Raw genomic sequence first — 25,997 nt, forward strand, 5'->3', positions numbered from 1 at the left:
GTGAATCACCTGCACCTCATCACTGTACAAAATGAATGAAACAATCCACATCCTTGATCTCCAGACACGTGGCAAATATGCCGACTGGACACATTTCTTTACAATCAAAATACATTTTCAAAAAAATAGAAATAAAACTTCTAATACTCTGAGATGCCTATTTTGCAATATGTTATTCTTACCTAAGTAATCGCTTCCCTTTCTCAGAATGCGAGCGGCATGGGCATCATTTCCCTTGTCACTGTGCTTATTCTGCAACAGAAAAAACAATATAAATGTGCTGTTCAGATAATCAGGACTCTGATTTCAGTGACTCTGATCTCCACATGAATTAGCTCTAAATTACAATTGTATCCACATGTCGGAACCTGTCATAATTATAAAGGGAAGGGCAACAGCCCTCCTGTGTACAATACTATAAAATCCCTCCTGGCCAGAGACTCCAAAATCCTTTTACCTGTAAAGGGTTAAGAAGCTCAGGTAACCTGGCTGACACCTGACCCAAAGGACCAATAAGGGGACAAGATACTTTCAAATCTTGGGGGGGGGGGGGAAAGGCTTTTGTTTGTGCTCTTTGTTTTGGTGGTTGTTCGCTCTTGGGACTAAGAGAGACCAGACATCAATCCAGGTTCTCCACATTTTTCTGAACAAGTCTCTCATATTTCAAACTTGGCAAGGCGTGTTAGTTTTATCTTTGTTTTCTCGCCTTGTAAATGTACCTTTTACTAGGGTGTTTACCTCTGTTTGCTGTAACTTTGAACCTAAGGCTAGAGGGGGGTCCTCTGGGCTCTTTAAGTTTGATTACCCTGTAAAGTTATTTCCCATCCTGATTTTACAGAGATGATTTTTACCTTTTTCTTTAATTAAAAGCCTTCTTTTTAAGAACCTGATTGATTTTTCCTTGTTTTTAGATCCAAGGGGGTTGGATCTTGATCCACTAGGAGTTGGTGGGAGAAAGGAGGGGGGATGGTTAATTTCTCCTTATTTTAAGATCCAAGAGGTTTGGATCTGTATTCACCAGGGAATTGGTGAAGAGTCTCTCAAGGCTACCCAGGGAAGGGAATTGGCACATTGGGGTGGTGGCAGCGGACCAGATCTAAGCTGGTAGTTAAGCTTAGAAGTTTTCATGCAGACCCCACATTTGCACCCTAAAGTTCAGAGTGGGGAAGTAGCCTTGACAGAACCAAAGGAGAAAATGTATACCATCTCCTTCAGAGCTTAAACGACAAACCTACAAGAGGGAGATGTCTGATGTTCTTGATCCCGAATAGGATTGTTTTTGGTGGTCGGAGGGTTTGCTTATTTTTGTTTTGGTGGCATATTGGGACAGAATCCTTGGAGTGCTGTGGGTGTGCATTTCAGGTGGGGAACAGGGCACTGGGAAACAAGGCTTTGTGACCTCAGAGTTATGGGGCATGTTTTCTGGAAACTAAACCCAATAAACATTGCATTATCTGCACTTCAGACTTCTGGTCAGCTTTCTGTCTGTATAACGAGAACCAGGGGAGTGAGAGGGTGAAGGGAAAGCCTGCTAACGAGGAGCAGGAGCAGAACCACCATCCTTCCATGTCTTCCACCCACTGTGGCCAGAAGGAGAGATGAGCTGGTACTGCCATGGGCAAATGTGTAAAAGGGGTGGGCTGTGGCAACTGCACTCAGAAAGGCAGTTCATAGAGTGTCTCCTGTGAGGCACAGAACCCTGAGATACTGCCTCTGAAGTGGTAGCACTGCTCTAGCATAACAAAAGTGGCAGTGTAGATGCAGGTATATCCATCTACACAGGGTTTTACATCTCTCCAGCACAATATATGTGGACACTACAAGCAGGTCTGAGGAATATGCAGGAACATGTACACAGTCAACTATCCAAGTATGCATGCAAGTGTAGACATAGCCAAAGGAGGGATATTCCAAAAGCACAAAGGTTAGATAAGTACTCAGCTCCCAATGAGCATCTGTGGGAACTAGGAATCTAACAGCCTTTTTGTGCCTTTGAGCCTCAGTAGCACCTAAATGTTGGACTTTTACGTCTCAAATGGCAATTAGTTACCTAAAGTGCCTTTGTGGATCTAGCTGAAACGTCTAAAAATTTCTCTGAACATCAGACATTAGCTTTGAACACATCTGGGGAGAGAATGTATGGCCATCCATTGTATCCAGCAATGACATCATGGCATCTCGTATGCTCCCTCCTGGTTGTAAAGCCCAATTTGCAAGGAGCAAGATTTTAATGGATGTCACTTAGAAATATGCAGGCTCCCTATGAAGACTTGGCATGATGCTTGACTGTTTTTTCAATCAGTTTTTCTTGTGTGTCTTTCTCAAACTGTTTGATAGTTGTTGTCTTTTCAGATCTCTCCTTGGCTGTGTCTTCAAACTTATCTATATTTATGTTGCATGAGTTGAGATTCTGTTTTAGATTATCTTTGAAGCATTTGTGTTGACCACCTTGCTTGTGCCTTCCAAGTTCCCTAATCCTGCAAACACATGTGCATGTGCTTAATTTTACTCATGCGAGTAGCCCAATTGACGTCAAAGGGATTACTCACATGCGTAAATTGAAGCACTCACATAAGAATGCCCAGGACTGGAATCTATGGTACTGAACTAATATGCCCTGGAGTCCATGGAAAGACTCCATTGAGTCCAATGGTCAATGATAGGGCCCTTAATGAATGACAAGGGGGCTGGTAGTTTTCAGATTGATTTTAATGAGAAGGGGCAGCTATTTTTTTATACACAGGAGAAGGTGCCCCTGTACAAACTGTCTCGGCTAATTTCTTAACTTCAGTTAAACTACAAATATGTTTACTTATTCATTACTCTGGCAGAGCAAGTGTTAATGCTGACATTATTTCTGTGTAATGAGTCATATGTTGTTTTCCTAACTATTCCCAATATGTTTTCTTGCCTAATTAGATAATGACAGAATTGCTCAAAAAACAATGTTTTAATGAGGCCCACAGCAGCTTATTATAATCCATAATAATGGATGCTTTCTACAAAGTTCTCCTAACTTTGGGGAATGATGTCAAGATGAACTTTACTGGCATAACCAGTGCTGGACAATAGCATTTACTCTTTCCCTTTTTTCCTTTCAATATCTTCACTTTCTGGCCAAATTCATCTCTGGCATCATTCTTTTATGCCAGGGCTACATTTGGCCCATTGTGTCCAAAGTCATGACAAATCAAACCAGGTCACTGCGGGCATGGGTCTAGGATCCTTGCTCACACTGACTAGTACTGACTCATACCAGTAGCCTCATTGAGATCAAGTACTACTCAGAGCAAGTAAAGCAAGATAGGCTTAGGTTCCAAATAAACTAAGAAGAATTTTAATGCACACAAGAAAGACAAGAAGGGGCTTTATCGGATACATAACAATATGTTAGGGCATCTCGAAACTATAGGCTTGATTCTGATGTCCTTACACTGAATAGCCTCTTACTCTGAGATTGGTCTTATTGACTTCTACAGGACTACCTGCTGAAAAAGTGTGGGTAGGGGTATCAAAATCTGCCATTAAAAAGCCAAAAAACTATGTTAGGGAAAGAACCAGAATCTCCTATTGATCTGGAAAAAACAGTGCAATCCTGAGTGTTTTACATCAATGCAACTTTAATATAAAGGAGTGTGAAGCTGATGGTTAAGAGAAACATAATTGGCCAGTATAAATCAGCATCGCTCCACTGATGTTAATGGGCCAGAAACCCCAGCTAATGTAACTCGGAGTGCCACTTAAATCGATGTGGCTGTACCTCCAGCGGGTGTAAATCATCTTTGCTCCACTGAAATCAATTGCGCTCCAGCTGGTGTAAGCTCGCATCACTACATTGCAGTCAACGGGACCAGATCCCCAGCGGGTGGAAATCAGCATTAGCTCCATTGACGCTAATGGGTGAGACCCCCCAGCTTTAGTAAATAGGTGGAGCTCTACTGAAGTCATTGGACCAGAACCATAACTGGTCAAAATTGGTGTCATTCCACTGAAGTCAGTGGGGCTTCATACATTTATACAAGAGGAGGATCTGGCCCTTATGCTCATAGGATTTCCCAAAGCACATAAATGACTTAGGGGCACAAGCCCCTTATTGGGGCAGTGGTCTGGCTCATTATACCCAATTGGCAGATCATGTCCTTAACTTGTAACCTGGTGTAGATATATAACCCACACACCTCCTGGGTGTGGTGCTCTGTCCCACCTCGTGGCACTGAGACCACTTAGAGAGAGAGATTAATGAGTGTGCCCTACAGCCTTAGTTTAGAGCCATGTGGCTTTTAGCTCATGTGGTAGAGGCTCATGCACTAAGCTGCAGAAGTCCTAGGTTCAATCCTGCCTACCGAGGTCTGTTAGTGTTACAGATGCACATCAAATTATCTATCCACAGGGGCAAGTGTGAACTGTCTTGTGTTCACAGCTGCCCAACCTTAGCCATAACCATAACCCTGCAGAGTTTGAGGAAGCTCTGGGGCAGACTCTTGTTCCATGACTGAACTAACCTGTAGAAGCTACCAGTTCCCCTTTGTCACAGAAACATAGGGATTGCCAGACAGGATCAGACACAAGGTCTATCTAGTCCAATAGCCTGTCTATAACAGTGGCTTATACCAAATGCTTCTAAGGAAAGTGTAAGAACCTCACAGTTGGCAGATGTGGGAGAATCTTCCCCCAACATTAGGTCTCCTCCTAATCTCCAATAGTTAGAGATTAGTTTAAACCTTCAAGCATGAGATATAATCTCTCTCCCAATTTTTTTCTTTAATTATAACTCTTGATATTGTGACAGTCAGCAGCGATCCCCCCTTAATAGCTAGCAGTCGTTATGGCAGCCAGCAGCCATTGGGGGAAGCAGACACCTCTAGTACACAGTAGCCTGAACTTTTCAACTGTCTTCCCTTTCAAGGCCTTGAGGTAGTTGGAGCTGGTCCCAAACTGGTTTTCACTGACCAGATAGCAGAAGCACGGGTCTGGCAACCACCAATCAAGTGTTAACATGGCAAGGGCCTTTGTCTGAATGTGTATAAAATGTGTGTAAGACAGTTTTTTATACCAAGGTGCAAAGCTCTCCTTTCTTCGGCAGAATAAAGCAACCTTTCCTTATCCCTGTCTGGCTGTTATTGGCTCTCAGCTAGGCGGACCCGATATTTTGGTGACAGTTTCTGGTGACTCCGCCAGGACTCTCCTAGCTCGGACATTGGACTCCGGATGGCTGCGGCGAACTGGGAATGGTGCCAACAGGTTCTTAGCCCCTTTTCCTCACTTCACAGCCCCTGTGGTTCGTGCTCCTATAAGGTGAGTCCTAATAGGATAAGGAGACACTATCTGGTTCTGGTCTGGTTCTGTTCTGGTTAACTGGTTATTGAATTTCTGTCTTATACATTTGGGCGTTAGGTGTGTGGACGGAACTGAGCCTCTCATTCGTAATTCCTCAGAGTGGAAGCTATCGCGTGCGATGAAGCTCTGAGGTCGAATTGGGATCCTTCTGTCCCGTCCCCTGTAGCGGTCAGTATTAGTAGAAATTCCTGTAATAGGATCCTATTAGGCCATAATTCCCTCTGTTCTCTGTGTAATTCTCGGTTAGAGTGTCAGCAGGCAGATGGGTGGGTCTCTGGTAAAACCCTCTGAGGATAGCCCTTTAGATTATATGTTAAGTAAATGGTCTTTACCCGGTGTTTAAAAGTATTTCGGTAATGGGTATAGGCGGAAAGCCATTTGACTGTTCTGTGTTACAGGAAGCTACTGTAGAGATCTCTGGAGTTTCCGCCTCCCATGCCTTTCTGCTAGCTCCTGATTCCCCAATTAATCTCTTGGGCAGAGACCTGTTGTGTAAACTGCATGCTCAGATTTTCTTTTCAGATGACCGGATCGTCCTCCGGTTACCTCAAAACCAACTTCCCCAGCTGTGTGCTGTATTGACCCAGGATTCAGAGGACTCGATCCTGCCTGCGGGCCTGATCTTACCCGAGCGAGTCAGACAGGAGGTACAAGCCTCCCTATGGGGTACTTCAAAAGCGAACTTGGGCACTCTCCGGACAGAGCGGGTACAAATAACCCTGCAGCCAGGCATTGACATTCCTTGAATTCGTCAGTATCCCGTCCCCCGAGAAGCTCTGTTTGGTCTCTGGAGTCTTATCACCACATTCCTGCGGTTGGGAGTGCTGGTTCACACCAAGTCTCCTTTCAATACTCCCATTCTGCCAATCAGAAAACCTAACATGGATTCAGAGGGAAAACCGGTATACCGATTTGTCCAGGACTTACGTGCAGTAAATAAGGTTGTTCAAGTTAGATACAATGTGGTACCTAACCCCCACACAATCCTGACTGCCATTCCAGCAGGTACTGCTTGTTATTCGGTAATAGACTTGTGTAATGCTTTTTTTTAGTATTCCTCTAAATAAGAACAGCTGGAATATCTTTGCATTTACATGAACGGACCCAGAAACTGGGAGAGCAGAACAACTGACCTGGACTTGGCTACCGCAAGGATATGTAACATGCGAAACGGACACTATTCCCTTGTTAAATTGTCTTCAAGTAGTGCATCATCAAGAAAAACCTCGACCAGATCTTTCAGATGTGCCCATTCCAAATGCTGAACTGGAGCTGTATACTGAAGGCTCGGCACGGGTCGTGGAGGGCCAACGGGTATCTGGGTTTGCAGTAACTACTCAGTTTGATGTATTACAGTCTGCTCCCCTGGGACCTTCCACCTCAGCCCAGGTGGCAGAATTGATAGCCCTCACCCGAGCACGTGAGCTGGCAGCAGGTCAGTCTGTAAATATATATACTGACTCGAAATATGCCATTGGCGTTTGCCATGCCATGGGTCAACTCTGGGCAGAGCGTGGGTTTATTACCTCCAGTGGCACTACAATAGCACATGGGCCCTTGATCCTGGAATTATTGGAAGCCATACACCTGCCATCCGAGATTGCCATCATCCATGTTCGGGCCCATCAGAAGGGAAACGATCCCACCGTCTGTGGGAACCGGCTGGCTGATTCAGCTTCAAAAGCAGCCTCCCTACAGCCTTATGTTACCAACCAGATGGTACTCACATCCTCCACCCCACCAACTCCAGTCCCAGCCCCTGTTGCCCCTGAACCATTAGAGGTCGAGCGTTGGGAAAGCATGGGGGCATCCAAGACGCCAGAGCGGGAATGGCAACTACCTGATGAGAGAAGAGCCCTGCCCCGAGCTGCTCTGCGACCTGCCCTATTTAAACTACACCAGGAAACACATGGTGGAGCAAAGGCCATGGCAGCTACTGTGAATAGACTTTGGTATGCCCCTAGAGTATTCCAGGAAGCCAAATGAGTCCTTGCTACTTGTGACATCTGTGCAAAATTCAATCCAAGGGGGGGAACCTAAAGGCCCCCCCGGAGCCAGGTTATGGGCATACACAACTTCAAATTGACTACTCAGAAATGCCTAAGTACCAAGGCTACAAGTACCTTTTTGTAATTGTATGCCAACTGACTGGCTGGACCGAAGCATTCCCGACTAGACGAGCAACCGCCTTGGAAGTAGGAAAGACCTTATTAAACCACGTCATCCCAAGGTTTGGCCCTCTTAGGTCTATTGACTCTGATCAAGGGACTCATTTCACCGCCCAGGTTATTCAACACATTGGTAAGGCGCTAGGTATTACCTGGCTTCTACATACCCCTTGGAGACCACCATCCTCTGGACAAGTGGAAAGAATGAACCAAACTTTAAAGCTTAAGCTCTCCAAATTGTGTGCACAGACTGGGTTAAAGTGGCTTCAGGCTCCACCTTTGGCCCTCTTGGCAGTTCGAACTGCCCCTAGGGGCTGGTTCCGTCTCTCACCCTTTGAACTTTTATTTGGCAGGCCATATACCGGATTTGCTGATCCAGGATCTGTAACTGATTTAGCCACTGATTTTGGGGTGACGAGGAGCTAACCAGATATGTTGTTTCCCTCCAAACCACTCTCAAATCTCTCCACAGGTATGCGACTCAGTTTCAGACCCTACCTGCTGAGGTACCTGCTCACTGGATCAAGCCAGAGGACTGGGTCTATGTCAAAGAGTGAAAACATGAGCCTCTCCAGCCCCAGTGGGCGGGCCCCTTCCAAGTCCTTCTTCCCTCTCACACTGCCATTCGAGTGAAAGAGCGAGACACTTGGATACACCACACCCGAGTCAAGCTAGCCTTTAGGACGGGGCCAGAAGCAGACGACTTCGGACCTCTAGGGAGCACTGCCAGCTCTTCCCACCGCGACCCGGAAGAGCCAGAAGCAGACGATACCTGGAAAGCTGAACCTCTCGAGGGACTAAAGCTTCTGTTCTGGCGAACAAAGTCCTAAGACGTTATAACTATGGGTTCTCAGATGGTGCTGCAGTGGCTATGACTTTTGGGTCTGCCCCTCGTACAAGCTAACCCACACCCAGCTGCTAAACTTCTTCAGCGAATGGCCACCTTGGGACACTTGTCTGATTGTTGGCTGTGTCACAAAACCGGCTCTGAGGAAGGAATAGGGTTGTGGGCTGTACCTGCAAATCTCTCTGAAGTACTCTCCTTAAAGGTAGTATGGAAAACTGAATGGGCATGGGTTGGGGAATATCAATATGACAAATATGGGAGGAGGTCTGAAATTTGGCATTATTACTGGGCAGCTAAGGGGGTCCCTCTTTTTGAAGTTCTTGGGACCGGGTATAACCTGCCCCTTTGTTTGGAGAATGCTAAAGGAACCAGGAGGGAAATGGGTTACCTCCCCCTAGAAGCCTGTGATCAAACCCTTCGGTTTAGTGTTAGGAATGGAACCTTTTACCCCTTAAGAATGGTTGTAAACACCATGCTAGACTCACGCCAAATCCTCAACCTGGGAACCTATTCTCATAAGCTCTTCACCCCCTTGAAAGGAGCTTGAATTAAACGAGCCGAAAATCCCCTAGTAGTCAGGCAAACAGGATTTCATTCCTTTGTTCGTGCACTTAGGGAGTAGCAGAGCTCAAAAGGGCGCTAGTGAATATTTCGGCTGAACTTGAAAAGGCAGCTAATGCCTCTTTAGACGCTTTCCAGAAGTTACAACGAGAAATCGATGAAATAGCAGAAATAACGCTGCAAAGTAGGCATGTGTTAAATGCCATGAATGCTGAATTAGGGGGGGCTTGTGCTTGCATCGGGGAAAAATGTTGTTTCTATGTTAATCATTCCGGCTTAATTGAGCAGGATTTACAAGCCATTAAGAATGCTGCTGTTGTTTTCCGTGCTGTATCTCTTGATCACACCTTTAGTTTTGAGGACCTCCTCCCAGACCTTGGGTCATGGTTCACGGGGCTCTTCCAAAAAATTGTCAAGTGGATTATTTTTCTTCTTTTCTTTCTATGTGTTATTTGGGTAATGTTTCAAGGTGCAAGATGTTTGTGTCGTGCCGTTACTAAGGGCTCTGCCGCCCGTGGGAAAACACAGTATCTTTCCCTCCAGCTTGATCGCAAATTGCGTAACGGGCCTGACAATTTGGGTTTGTCAGGCCCGAAGGGGGGACTGTGACAGTCAGCAGCAACCGCTCCCCCAATAGCTAGCAGCTGTTATGGCAGCCAGCGGCCATTAGGGGGAAGCAGACACCTCTAGTACACAGTAGCCTGAACTTTTCAACTGTCTTGCCTTTCAAGGCCTTGAGGTAGTTGGAGCTGGTCCCAAACTGGTTTTCACTGACCAGATAGCAGAAGCACGGGTCTGGCAACCACCAATCAAGTGTTAACACGGCAAGGGCCTTTGTCTGAATGTGTATAAAGGATCTGTAAAATGTGTGTAAGACAGAGTTTTTTGTACCAAGGTGCAAAGCTCTCCTTTCTTCGGCAGAATAAAGCAACCTTTCCTTATCCCTGTCTGGCTGTTATTGGCTCTCAGCTAGGCAGACCCGATATTTCGGTGAAAATATTCTGCATATGCATATAAATATCCTATCGCTCTTTGAACCTCACTAAATTCTTGACCACAATTACTTCTTGTGGCAATGAGTTCCCTAGAAAAACCATATATTTTGTGAAAATTGACTTCCTTGTCTTGATTTTGAATTTCCTAACTTTTAATTTGATTGATTTTTCTCCTGTTCTTGTGTTATGAGACCGGAGAGGAGACATTCTTGATCTACCTTCTATAGACAATTCAGTCTCCACCAGTTGGAGAATGAAAATAATGGTATATTAGGCGATGGTCTGTTTCCAGCTTGGCATTTTATCAGAGGCATTTTATCAGTGGTTATTCTGACGTCGTTTAATCAGTTCTCCCTAAGAATCACCTGCATTGTCAACTTTCTCCATAACCCTCCCTGACTTTTTATAGGTCCATATCTGAGTCTGCACTGGAATCAGAGTGAATTTCACATGATCTACGAGTTTATGGAAAAATTTTCCACATACAGGGCCCTGAGTTCTCTCTCTGATCCCACATGATTGAGATGTACTGTTCTCTGCAGTCCTGGCTGCCTTAAAATTCTGTAACAGTTGTGCTGGAATTGAGATTCTGTGATCTTAGCACACTGGGAGCTGAGCATAGTCTAACAAGAGAGAATATAAAATGTATGGGCCTGTATATTTGACAGTGTCCTCTATTGAGTTGCAGTTTCAGAACAGCTCAGGTATTTGTATGATTCAGACCATCATCATCATCAAGTGATCCATCCCCTGTTGCCCATTCCCAGCTTCTGGCAAACAGAGGCTAGGGACACCATCCCCGCCCATCTTGGCTATTAGCCGTTGATGGACCTATCCTCTATGAACTTATCAAGTTCTTTTAAAAACCCTGTTACCGTTTTGGCCTTCACAACATCCTCTGGCAAAGAGTTTCACAGGTTGACAGTGACAAAATGCTTCCTTTTGTTTGTTTTAAATCTGCTGCCTATTAATTTCATTTGGTGACCCCTCATTCTTGTGTTATGAATAGTAAATAACATTAACTTATTTTCTCCACACATCATGATTTTATAGATATCTATCGTATCCTCCATTAGTCGTCTCTTTTCTGAGCTGAAAAGTCCCAGTCTTATTAATCTCTCCTCATATGGTATCTGTTCTATACCCCTAATCATTTTTGTTGCCTTTTTCTGCTTTTGAGGATAGGGGTTACAGAATGGAAAAGCTATGCAGGTAGTCTTTAGACCCCTTTTATGTCAGCATCCTTTTACCTGAGTTTCAATCTACAAAGGGCACCCAACCTAAAGCACTGATGATAACTGCAATTCACCTTTACATCAAGTATAAGAGGCCTGTGATTTACAAACAGAATTTCTTGAGGTCTGGCCTTACTGATTACAAAAAACTGCAAACAACCTCTAAGTAGAACGCTGGAAGTGTGCTACTCCCATAATAACCCAGTGGTCGGTGGATTGAAACCAGGGTCAGCTAGCCCTGGCCTGTTTCTTATTTATGGGTATAAAATGGTCATGAATAAATTTAGTCTGGAAAGTGGAAGAAGGTTTCTAACCATCAGAGGAGAGACATTCAGGAACAACCTCCCACTAGAGTCAATGGAGTTATACAACCTAACTAGATTTAAAGTGGAGCTGAATAAGTTTATGAATGGGATTTTATCATGTTGTTGCGTGCAACAGCAGTAGACTAGACTCAATGACCCCGGGGAGGGGTGGGGGTGTCGCACTTCCAGTCCTATGTTCCTATTGGGATTGCCAATATTAAATTTGCCTCGTTTTGGGCAAATCAAAGAAATGGTGCAATCAGCGAAATCAGGATAGTGACACAGAGAACGTGCCCATCTCTCACAGCTGTTTATTTCATGTATTGAGAAAATATCTTCCTGTATATCATGCTTCTAACAGCGTCCTTCACCACCTTGATTCTCAGGCTGTAGATTGGGGGTTCAACATAGGGAACACAGAAGACGTTGTCTTGGTCCAAGGTGTGGCCAGAACTGGGTTATAAACACATAAAATCAGAGTACTGTAGAAGGTAGTGACAGCTGTCAGGTGAGAAGCACAGGTACAGAAGGGTTTGAGTCTCCCTTAACAGAGTGGATCTTTAGGATGACGTAGTAAGAAGACGGCCTGAAACATAAGGCTGTGTATCACAGGCCTGGTGTGAGGCCTGAACTAAAGTAGTCAAAACTTTGCAGATATAAAGCAAAGTCAAGCTGTGTGCAAGAGGCAGGCCCCTTTCACAGAATCTGGCAAGAACAGGGCTGATATTGCAGAAACACACATGCTTAAGTTATGCTAGGCACAGGAATACATACGCCAACACATCCCAGAAAGATGGCAGCAGAACACCTTGATACCAAACACCTTCCCCAGCGATAACAGGAGCACGCTGACCCATCGTAAGGATAAGGTCAGGATGGCAGCATGATGGATAGAGACGTTTTAATCAAACCAACATGTACAAGGTAATGGGCAGCCCTTGGATCCGTCAACGGGTGGCGCCCTAATACGACCGAGGGTGTCACTCTGATACGTCAGGGGCAATATGTAACTTGTTTGTATTGGAGTATAAAGTTGTATCTCAGAGGGAATGTCTTTGGCCAGCCTAGAGAGCAGTGGAAAGTCCTGCCACTGACTGAGCTGTGTCCATTGTCACGAGCATACATGTTTTACTCTCCATCCTGATGCTACTACCGTGCTTTGTTGACAGTAAACCTGGCTGGGTGCCTTCGCTGAAAATCGAGTCTGTGGATTGATTGGGCTGTTTAATTGAGGTCTGCTATTTCCACTATCTGCACAGAGCTGGGACAGCACACTGAAAGAACACACAACCAGCCAACATCTGACCAGAGATGGGAATGAGGATGTACATACAAGAGACTAGAACAACTACGATAGTAATAATGACAAATAGAGTCGACCAGGTGAAATGAATAACATATGTGCTGTGTATGTCGGAGCAGAACAGGTTAAGGGTGGGGAGGGATGTCACAGAAGAAATAATTGCTGACACTGTAGTGACAGAAAGACAAGCTGAATATACAAATTGTTTGGGCAGTTGACAAAGACAAGTATCTGCAGCACATAGAGTGTCCTGGACACGATGACTCTCTAGAGCAATGGGTTACAGAGGACTGTGAAGTGGTCAGGGGCAATGGTGGCCAGGAGGCATCATTCATTGGTCACAAAGAAAAATTGCACAGCACGCTCAGTGAATGAAATTATTCTATTACTCTGCTACAGAACTGATGCGCATCCTAGGCGCAATGACAGAGGAATAAGCAACAGCTACAATGGACAGATTACAGAGGAAGAAACACACGGGGATGTGAAGTTGTGAGTCAATCCTGATTAAAAGAATCATCCCAAGATTCCCTACCAGGATGATAATGTAGCTCAGAAGGAGCATCATGAAGAAGGGGACCTGCAGCTCTGGGTGGTCCATGAATCCCAGGAAAATCAACTCTGTCACATTGGTATGAAGGGGGAAAAGCAAAATTTGCAAGTATACAGGAGCCAAAAAGGGACCATGTGTGGATTCCTTGTAACCACTCTGACTGCTCCCATGAAATAGTGTGTCTTGGGGAATGTACTATGGGTTATGCACACACTTCCCCCCGGAGCTAGTGCACTGTCTCCTCACAGAAACACAGCACACTGTGCATTGTTTTGCATTCAATTAAATACGTGCAGAGATTCTGCCAGAATATGAGAGATTGTCCAAATGTGAATCCTTCCCATGCCAGAAATGTCCCTTAGGGCACAGGGCTTTGCCATCCCTGTCTCTTCCACACACCCTCTCTGTTATTAAGTCAGATTAGTTTGGAAAGGAGGGAAATCATCTCTTGTAAATGTATAGACAATAATGAATGGTATAGGATGTTTTCATTTACACTGGTTTTCTCTTCCGGCTTCCAACAATGGCAGTGAGAGTTGATGGCACTTTGCATCACTGAAACTCAGAGAAAGGGTCCTATGAAGGATGTGTGTCCAATGCTGGGAATCCCCAGCAGAAAGATGTTGCAGGGATAGTATGTACCTGTAGAGACATTCATGTCACTGAATGTCTTTTTTCTTCCTGAAGGCTAGATATTAAATGGAAAGATCTGCTCAACTTTAGAGAGTCACTGGCATCAAAGGGCAATAATACATTTAGGTGACCATAAGTGATAGCTAACGTAAGGACCATTATAGGTTCTAAAAATAGTTTTTTTCTCTGATTGGGTATATCTATACGCCATTCCAAGGTGTGATTTCAGCTTGGATATTCCTCAATCCCTATGGCAGTGGATACAGGGTAGACATAGATGGGAAAACCTTTTCCCATCCCCTGAACATTTTCAAGATTTCAAAATATTTTCCCATTCTATATTGGGATGAAACCTGGTCTTTGGGAAAAACTTCACAGAAAATGAAAGATAGAGAAGCCCAACACATGAATAGCCAGGAGCCCAGTGGTTACAGCACTCATCTAGGATAAGGGATGAGCTGGTGGATTTTCAACAGCTTCAGGGAGACCAGCTGACCATCACTAATGTGACTTGGCCCTCCAGTTAAGCCTCAGATACCACCACTCAAAATGCCACCAAGCAATTGCCTGGTGGGTTAGGATGACTTGACCACCACAGAAAAGGTTGGGGGAGAAAGGATACTGGGGAGAATGTAGTAACACTTATACAAAGGGGTGTATCGGTTTGTCACCATCCATGTCCAAAGAGGATGGAGCTCGGTTGTTCTCAGTGGTGGCAGATGACAGAACAAGGAGCAATGGCCTCAAGTTGCAGTGGGGGAGGTTTAGGTTGGATATTAGGAAACACCATTTCACTAGGAGGGTGGTGAAGCACTGGAATGGGTTACCTAGGGAGATGGTGGAATCTCCTTCCTTAGAGGTTTTTAAGGCCCGGCTTGACAAAGCCCTGGCTGGGATGATTTAGTTGGGGTTCAAGCAGGGGGGTTGGACTCACTGATCTCCTGAGGTCTCTTCCAACTCCAATCTTCTAAGATTCTATGTCCATCATCTGCAGTGCCATTCCCCATAGCTCTCTTCCCTCTAGGCAAACCTACGCTTTCTTGTGGACACTGGTCCTGAGGCCATGCCCAACACTCCCCAAACTCAATATTCCCCCCTCAGGTGATCACAACTCTTTCTTCCCCTTTTGAGAGCTGTTTTATTTTTCCCTCCTTAGCATTCCTTCAGTCTACTTCGGCATTGCCTCTACTCCTAACTCTTCTGGACTGAGTGAGGTCTGGCTTATATAATCCCCAGACTCCTCCACTCACAACAGCCACTGGAAGGAGTAGATAATTAGAGTCAGCTGCTTGGCTTCTATTTTGTTGTTGTTGTTGTTCCCCCATGTGGTTCATACTGTCACATAAAGGAGACTCAGATTCAAAACCCCGTTCCAAATCAGGCACTTGGACCTGGGTCTCACAGCCCAGATCAGGCTTACAACCACTGGGCTATCAAGATAGACTTTCTCTCTCTTTGTCCCAATGAATCCTTTATTATTCATACAAAGTGGAACAGCTCCAACAGGAGAGATTGAGAGACAGCGATGCACCATAGAATGGAAAATAGGTCAGATGTTAGGGTACTCACTCACCTGTGATATTGGAAATATAAATCTATTTCCCTGCTCTTAATTAGGCAGAGAAAGGACTTGAATAGGGGTCTCCCACATCCCAGGTGAGTGCCCTGATAGCTGAGATTTGGCTATTCTGGGGTCGCTCTCTCTATGTCTCTGGAGATTAACCAGAAATTCCATCCTGAACCGGAGAAATTTTCAGTCAAAACTGAGACATTCCAACTAAAACATTTCATTTGGTGGAAAATCCATTTTATTAAAAAGTTCCCAGCCAGCTTGAGTGCAGAGAATGGACAGGGTCCACTTTGTGAGCAGCTGTTCAGGATTTTGATTTAGCCTCATCAGTCAATGTGTGGGCTCAGGTGTGACAGGAGACTAGGCAAGAGCTGCTGACTCAGCCCTGTGTCAAGACAGCTCCCATTAAGGGAAGCAAATGGGAGCTGGCTAGAAAACCCTGCACCTAATTGGTGAGTGGGAGAGTTACCCACTCAATTAGCCTGGGGCTATAGAAAAGGCTGTGAGGAAGGCAGGCAAAAGTGGGGGAGGCTAGGGAGTGGTGGTAGAGATAGTACAGTTCTTCTAGGTGCAGCTATGAGAACCCAGGCTGTGTATGGCAAAAAGGTGGTGGGAACAGACCCTGTAAATGAATGACACCAGGGGTTACTGAATCTCAGGGTCTCTGAGTGACTCTGTCAGCCCAGCAGGACCCAAGAGGGTTGTGCTAAACCAGGTCTTATTTAAACTATTCCAACCCTACTCTGAAGACAGAATTTATAATTTGCTTGGGTGCTTTTCCATGGTGTCTATCACTAGAGTGTCTGAATTTATTTTTAAATACCCCTGTGAGGTAGGGAACTGAGGCACAGAGAAATTGAAGTCAAAACTTGCCACTAATTTTGGGTGCCTAATTTGAGACCCTGTAACAGCCCAGAACTGGAATTGCTGGGACAATCCTGCTCAGCCCCTGGGATGTTGCCTGCCCAGGGCAGATGGAATCTTGAAGGGATTAAACTGGGAAGCTCTAGCAAATCTCTATTGATTCTGTGTGAACAGCCATTTTTTCAAATAGTCAAATTTGGGCTGGTTTTCATGGCAATTGTATAAGGCACGGCCCTATCAAATTTCAAGTCACTGCTGCAAAGCTGGGGGTCACCAGAGCTTCTCAGGGGAAAAGGCATCAACTATATATATATATAGATATATAGATATAGATATAGATATATTTTAATGTGGGCAAAACAAAGCCCTTTTCCCCCCTAGCTTCAGTCTCAGAAATGGCAAACCAGGCTGAAATTTTCCAAATAAATACATTTCAATCAATTCAGGCAGCAGCATTTTAAGTCCGGTCAAGACACCAACATGAAACATTTCAATTTTGGGATGTCCAAGTGTTTCATGTTGATCGAAAGTTTCAAAACAAAACAGTTTGACGATTCCAAATGGACATTTTTCAGGATTTCCATTCCATTCAAAAGGTTAATATTTTAAGTTTTTGCCTTGATTTGGGATGCAAACAATGTCGAAGAGTCCGTTTTTCCCATGGCATTGAAATGCTGAATTTCACACTGCTCTACCCTGTAGCATACCCTCAGTTACAGCAGGGTAAAGGTGTTTTATTCTAGGGTAGCAATAGGACAAAAGCACTCATGCGATGTGATAGGGAGCTTTGGGGTGCAATGGCTAGTCCATGATCCCTGCTAAAGGGGATGGTGATGCAAAGATTGGGGGTTCACCTGAATCAAGCCTTTCAACATTTCCTTTATGGCCTGTATTACAAAGGATGTCAGACTAGCTGGTTACAATGGTCCTCTCTGGCCTATAATCTATGGACCTATTCCAGTATATGGCACCTTTACACTGATATAACTTCATCCACACTGATGCTTATACCAGTATAACTATATCAGTAGACAAGCACATTCCTAGCAGATCTAGCAATACCTCTACATCTTTCAGCTGTATGCCAGATCTAAGTGTTGGCGCATGGCAGAGATGAAACCTGTACTCCTAAATCTAATTGCCACTTTGGGCATCTCAATCGAGAACCAGGCCCCATTGCTATTCCTGAAATCCCCACTCAGCTGAGGCCAAACCCTATAGGTGCCTAAACTCACTTGGCACCTACATTTTTGCAGTAAAAGCTCCTTTGTGCCTGTTTCAGCCTCTGAGTATGCACACGGCTACTTCTTTCTGAGCATCGAGATGCCTGGCCCTTCCACCTCACAGGAGAAGAGATTTGACCAGGGGTCTCCCACCCCTCCTGTGGGCACTCTAGCTGCTGTAGTATGGGATATTCTGGTGTAGTTCTCCCTCAGTCTCTCCTGTTGGACTTTGTTCTACTTTGGACTCTGTGATTTATTATCTCCAACCTCCAGGAGACATAAGACATTTTAACTATCTCTTCTGAGGTTCATGCTGCTTCAGGGATATTGTCCCTAGTTGCCACTGAACCAAATAAGAATCACTTGTGTCAGCCACACACCATTCTACTGGGATCAGTGATAACATACCTCTTTCTCCACAGGTAGGCTTAATCCATTCATCTTTGACAGAATAGGAATAAATATTCTCTCAATCTTTTGCTTTTGGACTTTAAATTAGATTCCCTGTCATCAGCTTTTCAGATATTTTGACTTGATATTTATTTTTGGCTTTTCTGCTTCAGAATAAAACACAGTGGAAAAAGGTACATACTGCTACAGGATTGCTTATGTTGACAGTATCTATTTGCAGAAAAATCAAATAGTGTAAGATAAATAGCAGACAGAGAAAACCATAAAATATAATCTCTTCTTTTCTTATGTCTTATTTTCCATCTCATTTATTTAGTCTCAAATGTGTTCTTTTGCATGATGAATTGTGGTGCTAGCTCAAAAATTCTAGAGCGGATCTGGCGCTGGAGTGACAATTTGAAGAACTGAAGTTCTCTATTTACACACAGAATGGGTACAGCATAAATTAAAGGCAACTCAAGATTCCAGTCTATAATAGTACATCTCCTTCTGACAGTCTGCAGGGCAAGGCTGATGCACCCCAGCAGGTAAGAGGACCAGACGCAGAGTCCTCAGAAAACTTTCTATCACACACCTGGTTGTGTGCCTGTTCTGGGGAGGAACATAATATTTCTGCCTCAGCTTAATATCACTTGTAACACAATACTCTTGGTTCGGTCATTGACACTGGGGATCAAGCCCAGGACCTCGGGATCTAAAAAAATGAACTACCTGGTTTAAAATGTCTGTTTTTGTTAGCTGTGTGTGGTCCAGCCTCTGGAGGGGGACAGAGAACTATGAAGTGTGAGCTTAGGTTACACAATCAAGCTTTATCAGCTGTATATTTAATAATCAAAAAAAGAATCCAGCACTTACTACTGGAGAAGCCGGTCGTGTTCCCTGTATTAGGTTACTGAGCACTTTCCATTCTAACAGCTTCTTGCATTCTTGTTTTTGAGAAGCTAAAACACCGCTATTGTTTGCAGAATGGGTTTTTGAAATTCAATTGGCAGACTTGAGAAGAGCTTTTTTTGTTTTTGTTGTTTTTTGTTTTTTCCCCTTGAAATTCTATTCAGGTTTAGCTGAGTTATAGCTTTTGACAACCACTGTCACCCCTTTCTTGCTTCAGTTGTGAGCAAAATTTGAGCTTTCTGCCAGACTAATACCTGTATTCTAAACAGATGGGCCTGTGTTACCACCAAAAAAAGCAGCAGATGTTGACAATGTTGCACCTGGAATAGTGACTGCTTCTGGACCTGCTCAACCAGAGTTGATTTGGGCAGGAGAGAGCCACCTCTGCATTACCTACATGGCCCAGTGATTCATTCCCTTCTCTAGGGATTTTATGTGGGCAGGTTCTCCCCTAGCTTCCCCAGAGGAAGAGAGAGGCAGAATACTGGGACAGGCTCCCCACAGATCCTACACATCTCCCCAGTCAGCTATAGGAAAACCGCCTGTTCTTGCAAAGGCCTGTAGCGCAAGTGGTAGAAGTCTGTAATGCACTGCAGGTGGTTACAGGTGCAAACCAAGAGGTTGCAGAATGGAGGTGTTGTGACAGAATTGAGTTTTGCCTTTTTAAAAACCCAGGAAATTACATATGCAAAACTATATTAGCAGAACATCATTTAGGTTGTCTACTCAGTCACCCAAAAGTTAGTCTGTTCTATACGCTGAATAAGGCAGGGATCCAGTGGTTCTAAGAAAAAACAGCATGTGATAATGTAATTAAAGACTATCATAATGCAAACACCTAAGAGGGCAGAATTAAGGTTGCATGGCAACCACAAATCTGGCATTTCCTAATTTTCAATTGTGGAATTTTTCAACCTAAATAAAGTCTTTTGAGCAGGGTTTTTTTTTTTTTTTTTGTATGTTTTATTTCAGGGGGTGGGGGAGGAGAGGTTGATTCATAGTATAAATATTAAGAACAGTTACATTAGGTATGATACAGACATTTGCAAGGGATGTAAACCTTCATGCTTCAGAGCACGAGGCAACCACTAATTGCCTGGATGTAGGGTGAAAATACCCCTATAGGAATGTTATTGAATAACTTCCTACTGTGAGGTCTTTGCCCCTTTATCTGAAGCACACTGCAAAGACTGCCAATGCATAGACAATACTCAATTAGATGCATCATTTGTCTGATCTGATATGGAAATTCCTATGTTCCCTATATTTACTAAAAATAATTTCATTTCTTTTTACTTGTCTAGCACAGGTGTAAAGACAGAGGGAATATGCAGAATCCAGAGACCTGTGTTTTTCCAGTAACTAGGAAACTCCTAAATTATCCCCACCTCATTTTCTTTCTATACTAAAGATTGCAAACGGACATGAGATGCTTTGCTCCCATTAGCACACATCTCACATTGTGTTACCGTGTCACTGGCCAGATTCTGATCTCAGTCACACTAGTGTGAATGTAGAGTAGCTCAGTTGAAGTCAACTGGTTAATGAGGAGTCAAACCAGCCCATATCTTCCTCCACAAATGCAAACCACAATGGAATTTACTGAGTGTACACCTACACCATGACTGGTAAGAAATGCAATTATTACAATTCTCTTCTGAGCATCTCTTTGTGCATGTGGCAGTAAAATTCCATAGAAACATAGTGGCCATACTGAGTCAGACCAAAGGTCCATCTAGCCCAGTCTCCTGTCTTCCAACAGTGGCCAAAGCCAGGTGCTCCAGAAGGAATGAACAGAACAGGTAATCATCAAGTGATCCATCCCCTGTCACCCATTCCCAGCTTCTGGCAAACAAAGGCTAGGGACACCATCCTGCCCATCCTGGCTAATAGCTATTGATGGACCTATCCTTCATTAATTAATCTAGTTCTTTTGTAAAGCTCACTATAGTCTTGGCCTTCACAACAACCTGTGGAACTCCTTGCCAGAGGATAACTTAGTATTTATCCCTAGGAAATACATTTTCTCATTTCTAGGCTTTGTGACTCTATAAGTCAAAAGTAATCATAGAATTAGTTACAGTCCACACCACCTACAAGTGTTATTACCTCTAGAAGGATTTGTAACAGGGAGGAAAAATAATGCACATGGTTACAAAGAATGTCTGTAAAACATACACTGACTCCAATAGAACAGTGACACTTTAAGGCTACACAGACAGTGATACCAAATGTTTCCACTGGGGCTGCCTCATATTAGGCACCTAAATCTATATTTAGGCACCTATATAAAAGGGGCCCTGTGCATCCCTTGAGCCCTTTGAGGTCATTTGAATTAGGAAGAGAAAACCAATGACAATGAATAAACTCTATAGCATTGATTATTTGCATGCATTGATAGGAGATTATTTGCCTCCCTTCTAAACTAAACACTCCCAATCTATATATCTCTTATTTTATAGAAGATTTGACCCACTGGATGGTTTCATGCATATTAACACAGAGTAGGGTGACCAGAGGGCAAGTGTGAAAAATTGGGATGGGGGTGGGGGGTAATAGGTGCCTATATAAGAAAAGGCCCCCAAAATTGGGACTGTCCCTATAAAATCGGGACATCTGGTCACCCTAACACAGAGTACACAATATTTCTATAGCTGGAACATGTCCTATCTCTAATGAAAAGCATGTGGGGAATACAAAGAGAACATTCCCTAGGAGTGTCCTTTGATGTATTTCAGCTGTATTATGTTTATACACTGTTTCACAGGAACAATCACAGGGATTATGAGGGATCTGTACTCATTACTTTATTGGCCCGTGATTAATTGTAATCTTTTTTTTTTTTCCACCAGCAGAGGAGAGCGTTTCTGGAATAAATGGCAGAGAGAAACCACACCACAGTGACCGAGTTCATTTTTGTAGGATTCACAGATCATCCAGATCTACAGATCCCCCTCTTTATGTTGTTCCTAGTGATGTATGTGGTCAGCCTGATGGGGAATCTTGGGATGATAGCCTTAATCATGGTTGAAACCCGACTTCATACCCCCATGTACTTTTCCCTAAGCCAGATGTCCATTGTAGATATTGGATATTCCACTGCCATAGCTCCCAGGATGCTAATGACCTTTCTAGCAGAGACTAGAACCATTCCTTTGATTGAGTGTGCGGCACAGCTATTCTTCGTCTGTTTCTTTGTGACCAATGAATGTTGCCTCCTGGCTGTGATTGCGTATGACCGCTTCAAAGATGTCTGTAATCCTCTGCTATACAGAGCCATTATGTCCAAGAGACACTGTCTCCTGTTTGTGGTTGTACATATGTATGTGGTTCTGTGAATTCAATTGTGCAAACTCTATTTATATTCAGCCAGTTCTTCTGCAGCTCCAATGTTGTCAACCATTTCTTCTGTGATGTGCCCCCTATGCTGAAGCTGTCCTGCTCCGACATCCATGTCACTGAGCTTGTACTTTTCACTTTCTCTACTGTAATTGTCACGACTACTTTCCTGGGTGTCCTAATCTCGTACATGTGCATCCTTGTGGCCATTCTCGGGATCCGTTCTGCCAAGGGGAGACGCAAAACCTTTTCCACCTGCGCCTCCCACCTGACAGTCGTCACTATGTTTTATGGGATGCTGATATGTATATATTTAAGACCCAGTTCTAGCTACTTGATGGACCAAGACAAGGTTACCTCTGTGGTTTATGCCCTTGTGATCCCCATGTTGAACCCCCTGATCTACAGCCTGAGAAACAAGGAGGTAAATGATGCCTTTAAAAGGGTGATATACAGGAAGATTTTTTCTTGGTCATTATAATCATGATATTTTAACCAATAAACAGTAGATGGAATAAGAGTGAGCTGTCTGTATCATTATCCTTATTTCTATGACTCAGCCACTCCATGTGATGTACAGAAAATCATATAATGGAACCCAGTCAAATACAATATTAGAAATTGGTGTTTTTAAGATCCATGAATGAGGGTCTGTAACACTATGTAGAATCAGCAAGACGCTCTGACATTTGGCTTAAAGGACAATTGCTGTTGCCTGTTATGTTTTAGGCCAGGTTGGAGTTCAGGTGAGAGGATGAGAAGATTGTATGTATCCTTCATCAGTTCTGAGATTTCATCCAATGGAGGGCACTGTTAAACATACAGAATAAAAGCAACCAGAACTGAGGTAACGATTATTAAAGCTCAGCTTAGGTATATAGGTCATGTTATCGGAATGTGTAATGATAAATTCCCCAGAAAAGTCCTCTCTGGTGAGCTTAGGGACTTAGTCTGAATAATGCGGAGTTGACCTTTATCATGCAGAGCTAGCCTGCACCAAATCAGAGCATCTTCTCTCACCGCTGCATCATGCCGAGATTCAGAGGATGTTGTTTTACTCTTGAGTTCTCAACATAGGAGAATACAGTTAAAACAAAGGAAATCAGAGCTATGACACAGAATTCATTATTTATTCACCAATTGTTTATTGATAACCACAAATCCCAATAATTAACTATGAACAAACCTTCTTGTTTATTGTCCTTCTAAAGGTGTCCTTCTTAGACTGTAGATCAGGGGGTTCAGCATGGGAATTATGAGTATATAAAACACAGAGATGATCTTGTCTGGATCTGTGGTGTAACCGGAACTGGGTCGTAAATACATGAAGATCACAGTCCCGTAGAAAACTCTGACGGCCGTCAGGTGGGAGGCGCAGGTGGAGAAGGTTTTGCATCTGCCCTTGGCAGAGCGGATTTTCAGGATGGCAATGAGGATGTACATGTAGGAGAATAGTACAATGAGAATAGTAGTCATGACCACTATACTGGACAAGGTGAAATGCAACATGTTAGCGTTGTGGGTGTCGGAGCAGGACAGATTAAGGATTGGGGGGATGTCACAGAAGAAATGGTTGATGACATTGGATTCACAGAAGGACAGGGTAAATATAAATGGAGTCTGAACAACTGAATTCACAAAGCCGCATACGTATGAGGCAACCACTAGTAATACACAAAGTCTCTTTGACATGACAACGCTATAGAGCAAGGGGTTACAGATGGCTATGAAGCGATCAGATGCCATTACCGCCAACAGGCAAGCTTCATTGGTCAGAAAGTTACAGACAAAGAAAAACTGTGCTGCGCATGCAGCGAGAGAAATGGGTTTGGCCTGAACCACAAAAGTCATCAGCAACTGGAGAGCAACAACTGAGGAATTACCAACATCGGCAAGAGACAAATTGCTGAGGAAATAGTACATGGGGGTGTGGAGTCGGGAGTTGAACCTGATCAACATGATCATCCCTAGATTCCCCGCCAGGGTGATAACATAGATCATTAGGAACGACACAAAGAGGGGGACCTGAAGCTCCGGATGATCCATGAATCCCTGGAAAATGAAGTCTGTAACCACGGTGTGATTTCCCTCCACCATTTCTTCCGACCATGATCTCCTTTACAGGGGAAAAGTGAAATGTACAATTAAACAGGAGCCAAGAAAGGACCAAGAGTGGATCTTCACACTTCCCTCATGAAATATTGCACCAACCCGAGGCAGTGGGAATACATCAGGGGACAATCGTAGGGAATGCACTGTTTGCATTACACTCACACTGTCCACTATAGCTAAGGCTTTGTCATGCTGAGAATTAGCGCATACTGTGTATTAAAGTGCTTCCAACCTGATAGCCTATACAGTCAGAGGCAACAAAAAAAGGTAGTGTTCGGTATGAAAAGGGAAGTCAATGAATATAGAGAGAGACCAATGAATGGTCTAGAGTTCATTCACTAGCCCTGCTTTTCTGTTCCTGATCCCACGGACATCACTGGGAGCTCTTGTACTCATCCCCTTTGAAAACTAGAACTGGAAAAAAATTTCAATTGCATTTTTTTCCCTAGGAGAAATGCAGATTCAGCAACACCCAAATCTTTTTAATTTGACACGACTTGTCGTTCCAACATTTCCTTTAGTTATTTTTTTATTAAACAATTATTTTAAAACGTTCAAAAGGAAAACAAAACGTTTTGTTTCAGGTTGAAAAACCCATTCTGTTTGACCCTGATATATATATATATATATTTACTTTAAGATTTGCTGAAAATTTCAAATACATAAATTCCTTTTCAGCATCACTTGAAATGATTTTTTTCTGACTTTTTGAAATTGCTACAAAGCAAAATATCCGTTATTCACACAGCTCTATTGAAAACACAGGCTAATTTAAAAGGCAGAATCTAAATATGGATTTAGACCCCTAATAGTGGACATCTGTAACAGAGATCTGTTATAAACCCACTGGGGTAAAACATACTTTCTGCAGATGTGCATTATAATTATTTTCTACCACACATTGCAAATCTTTCTACATGGCAGTGATGCTTTTAGCTGGCATAGATTAAAAGCCTTTTCAGTGTAGATTCAGCAGGGGAAGTGCTATGGTATCAGGCAACCTAATCTGCAAACTGCTGGTTTTGGATTACCTAACACTAGGCACTGACAGATTCTTGTCTGAGTGTAGACCTGGGCAGGTCTCAGGCACTGACAGAAAATGGAAGCACATAGGCAGAATTCAGGCAGAATGCTACCACTAGTGTTCCCTGAGTGATGGGGTGGGTTAGCTAGAGTGTGCAGAGAGCTTCATGAGCAACTGGCTTGAAGATAAACCAGAGCCTGACCTCACATCCTGTTTGTCTGATAGCACTGGTCAGCCTGAGTGGACAGAGACTGCACACTGGATATAAAATGCTTCTATGATTTAGCTCTCCCTGTAACTCTGATGCATTAATACATGACAGCCATTGCCCCCAGAACACAAGCAGTACAGGGCAGGAAATGGTTTTCTATCCCATGAAAATTTCTGAGAGACTGTCAGTTTTTCCTGTCTTGAATTGGGACGGAGTCAAAACACTGAACATTTTTATTAATCAGAAATCAGGAAAATAAATAAATTCAGGTCAATTGAAATATTTTATTTTGATACATTCTAGACCATTTTGGTTTGGTTGCAAACATTTTTTTTAGCTGCAATTAGCTGAAATTTCAAAATGATTTTGCATGTTGGATCATGAAAACAGATGTTTTTTTTATTTTGAAAATGGT

At 43.5% G+C, this 25,997-nt stretch overlaps 1 protein-coding gene and 1 pseudogene across 1 annotated transcript; one reads left to right on the forward strand and one right to left on the reverse strand.

The window, feature by feature from the left end:
- The first annotated feature begins 21,772 nt into the window (after positions 1–21,772).
- LOC128831343 (olfactory receptor 1019-like) lies at positions 21,773–22,716 on the forward strand (annotated as a pseudogene).
- A 713-nt stretch (positions 22,717–23,429) lies between these two features.
- LOC128832205 (olfactory receptor 1019-like) lies at positions 23,430–24,332 on the reverse strand. The gene has a single exon (XM_054019343.1). The coding sequence runs from the start codon at positions 24,330–24,332 to the stop codon at positions 23,430–23,432; it is 903 nt and encodes a 300-aa protein (XP_053875318.1).
- Positions 24,333–25,997: the final 1,665 nt, after the last annotated feature.

The sequence above is a fragment of the Malaclemys terrapin genome, chromosome 2, assembly GCF_027887155.1.
Source record: "Malaclemys terrapin pileata isolate rMalTer1 chromosome 2, rMalTer1.hap1, whole genome shotgun sequence".
In the NCBI taxonomy this organism is placed as follows: domain Eukaryota; kingdom Metazoa; phylum Chordata; order Testudines; family Emydidae; genus Malaclemys; species Malaclemys terrapin.

Bases quoted from the DNA above. Each gene is read 5' to 3' on its own strand.
- LOC128832205 (XM_054019343.1), bottom strand. From the start codon at position 24,332: ATGGTGGAGGGAAATCACACCGTGGTTACAGACTTCATTTTCCAGGGA.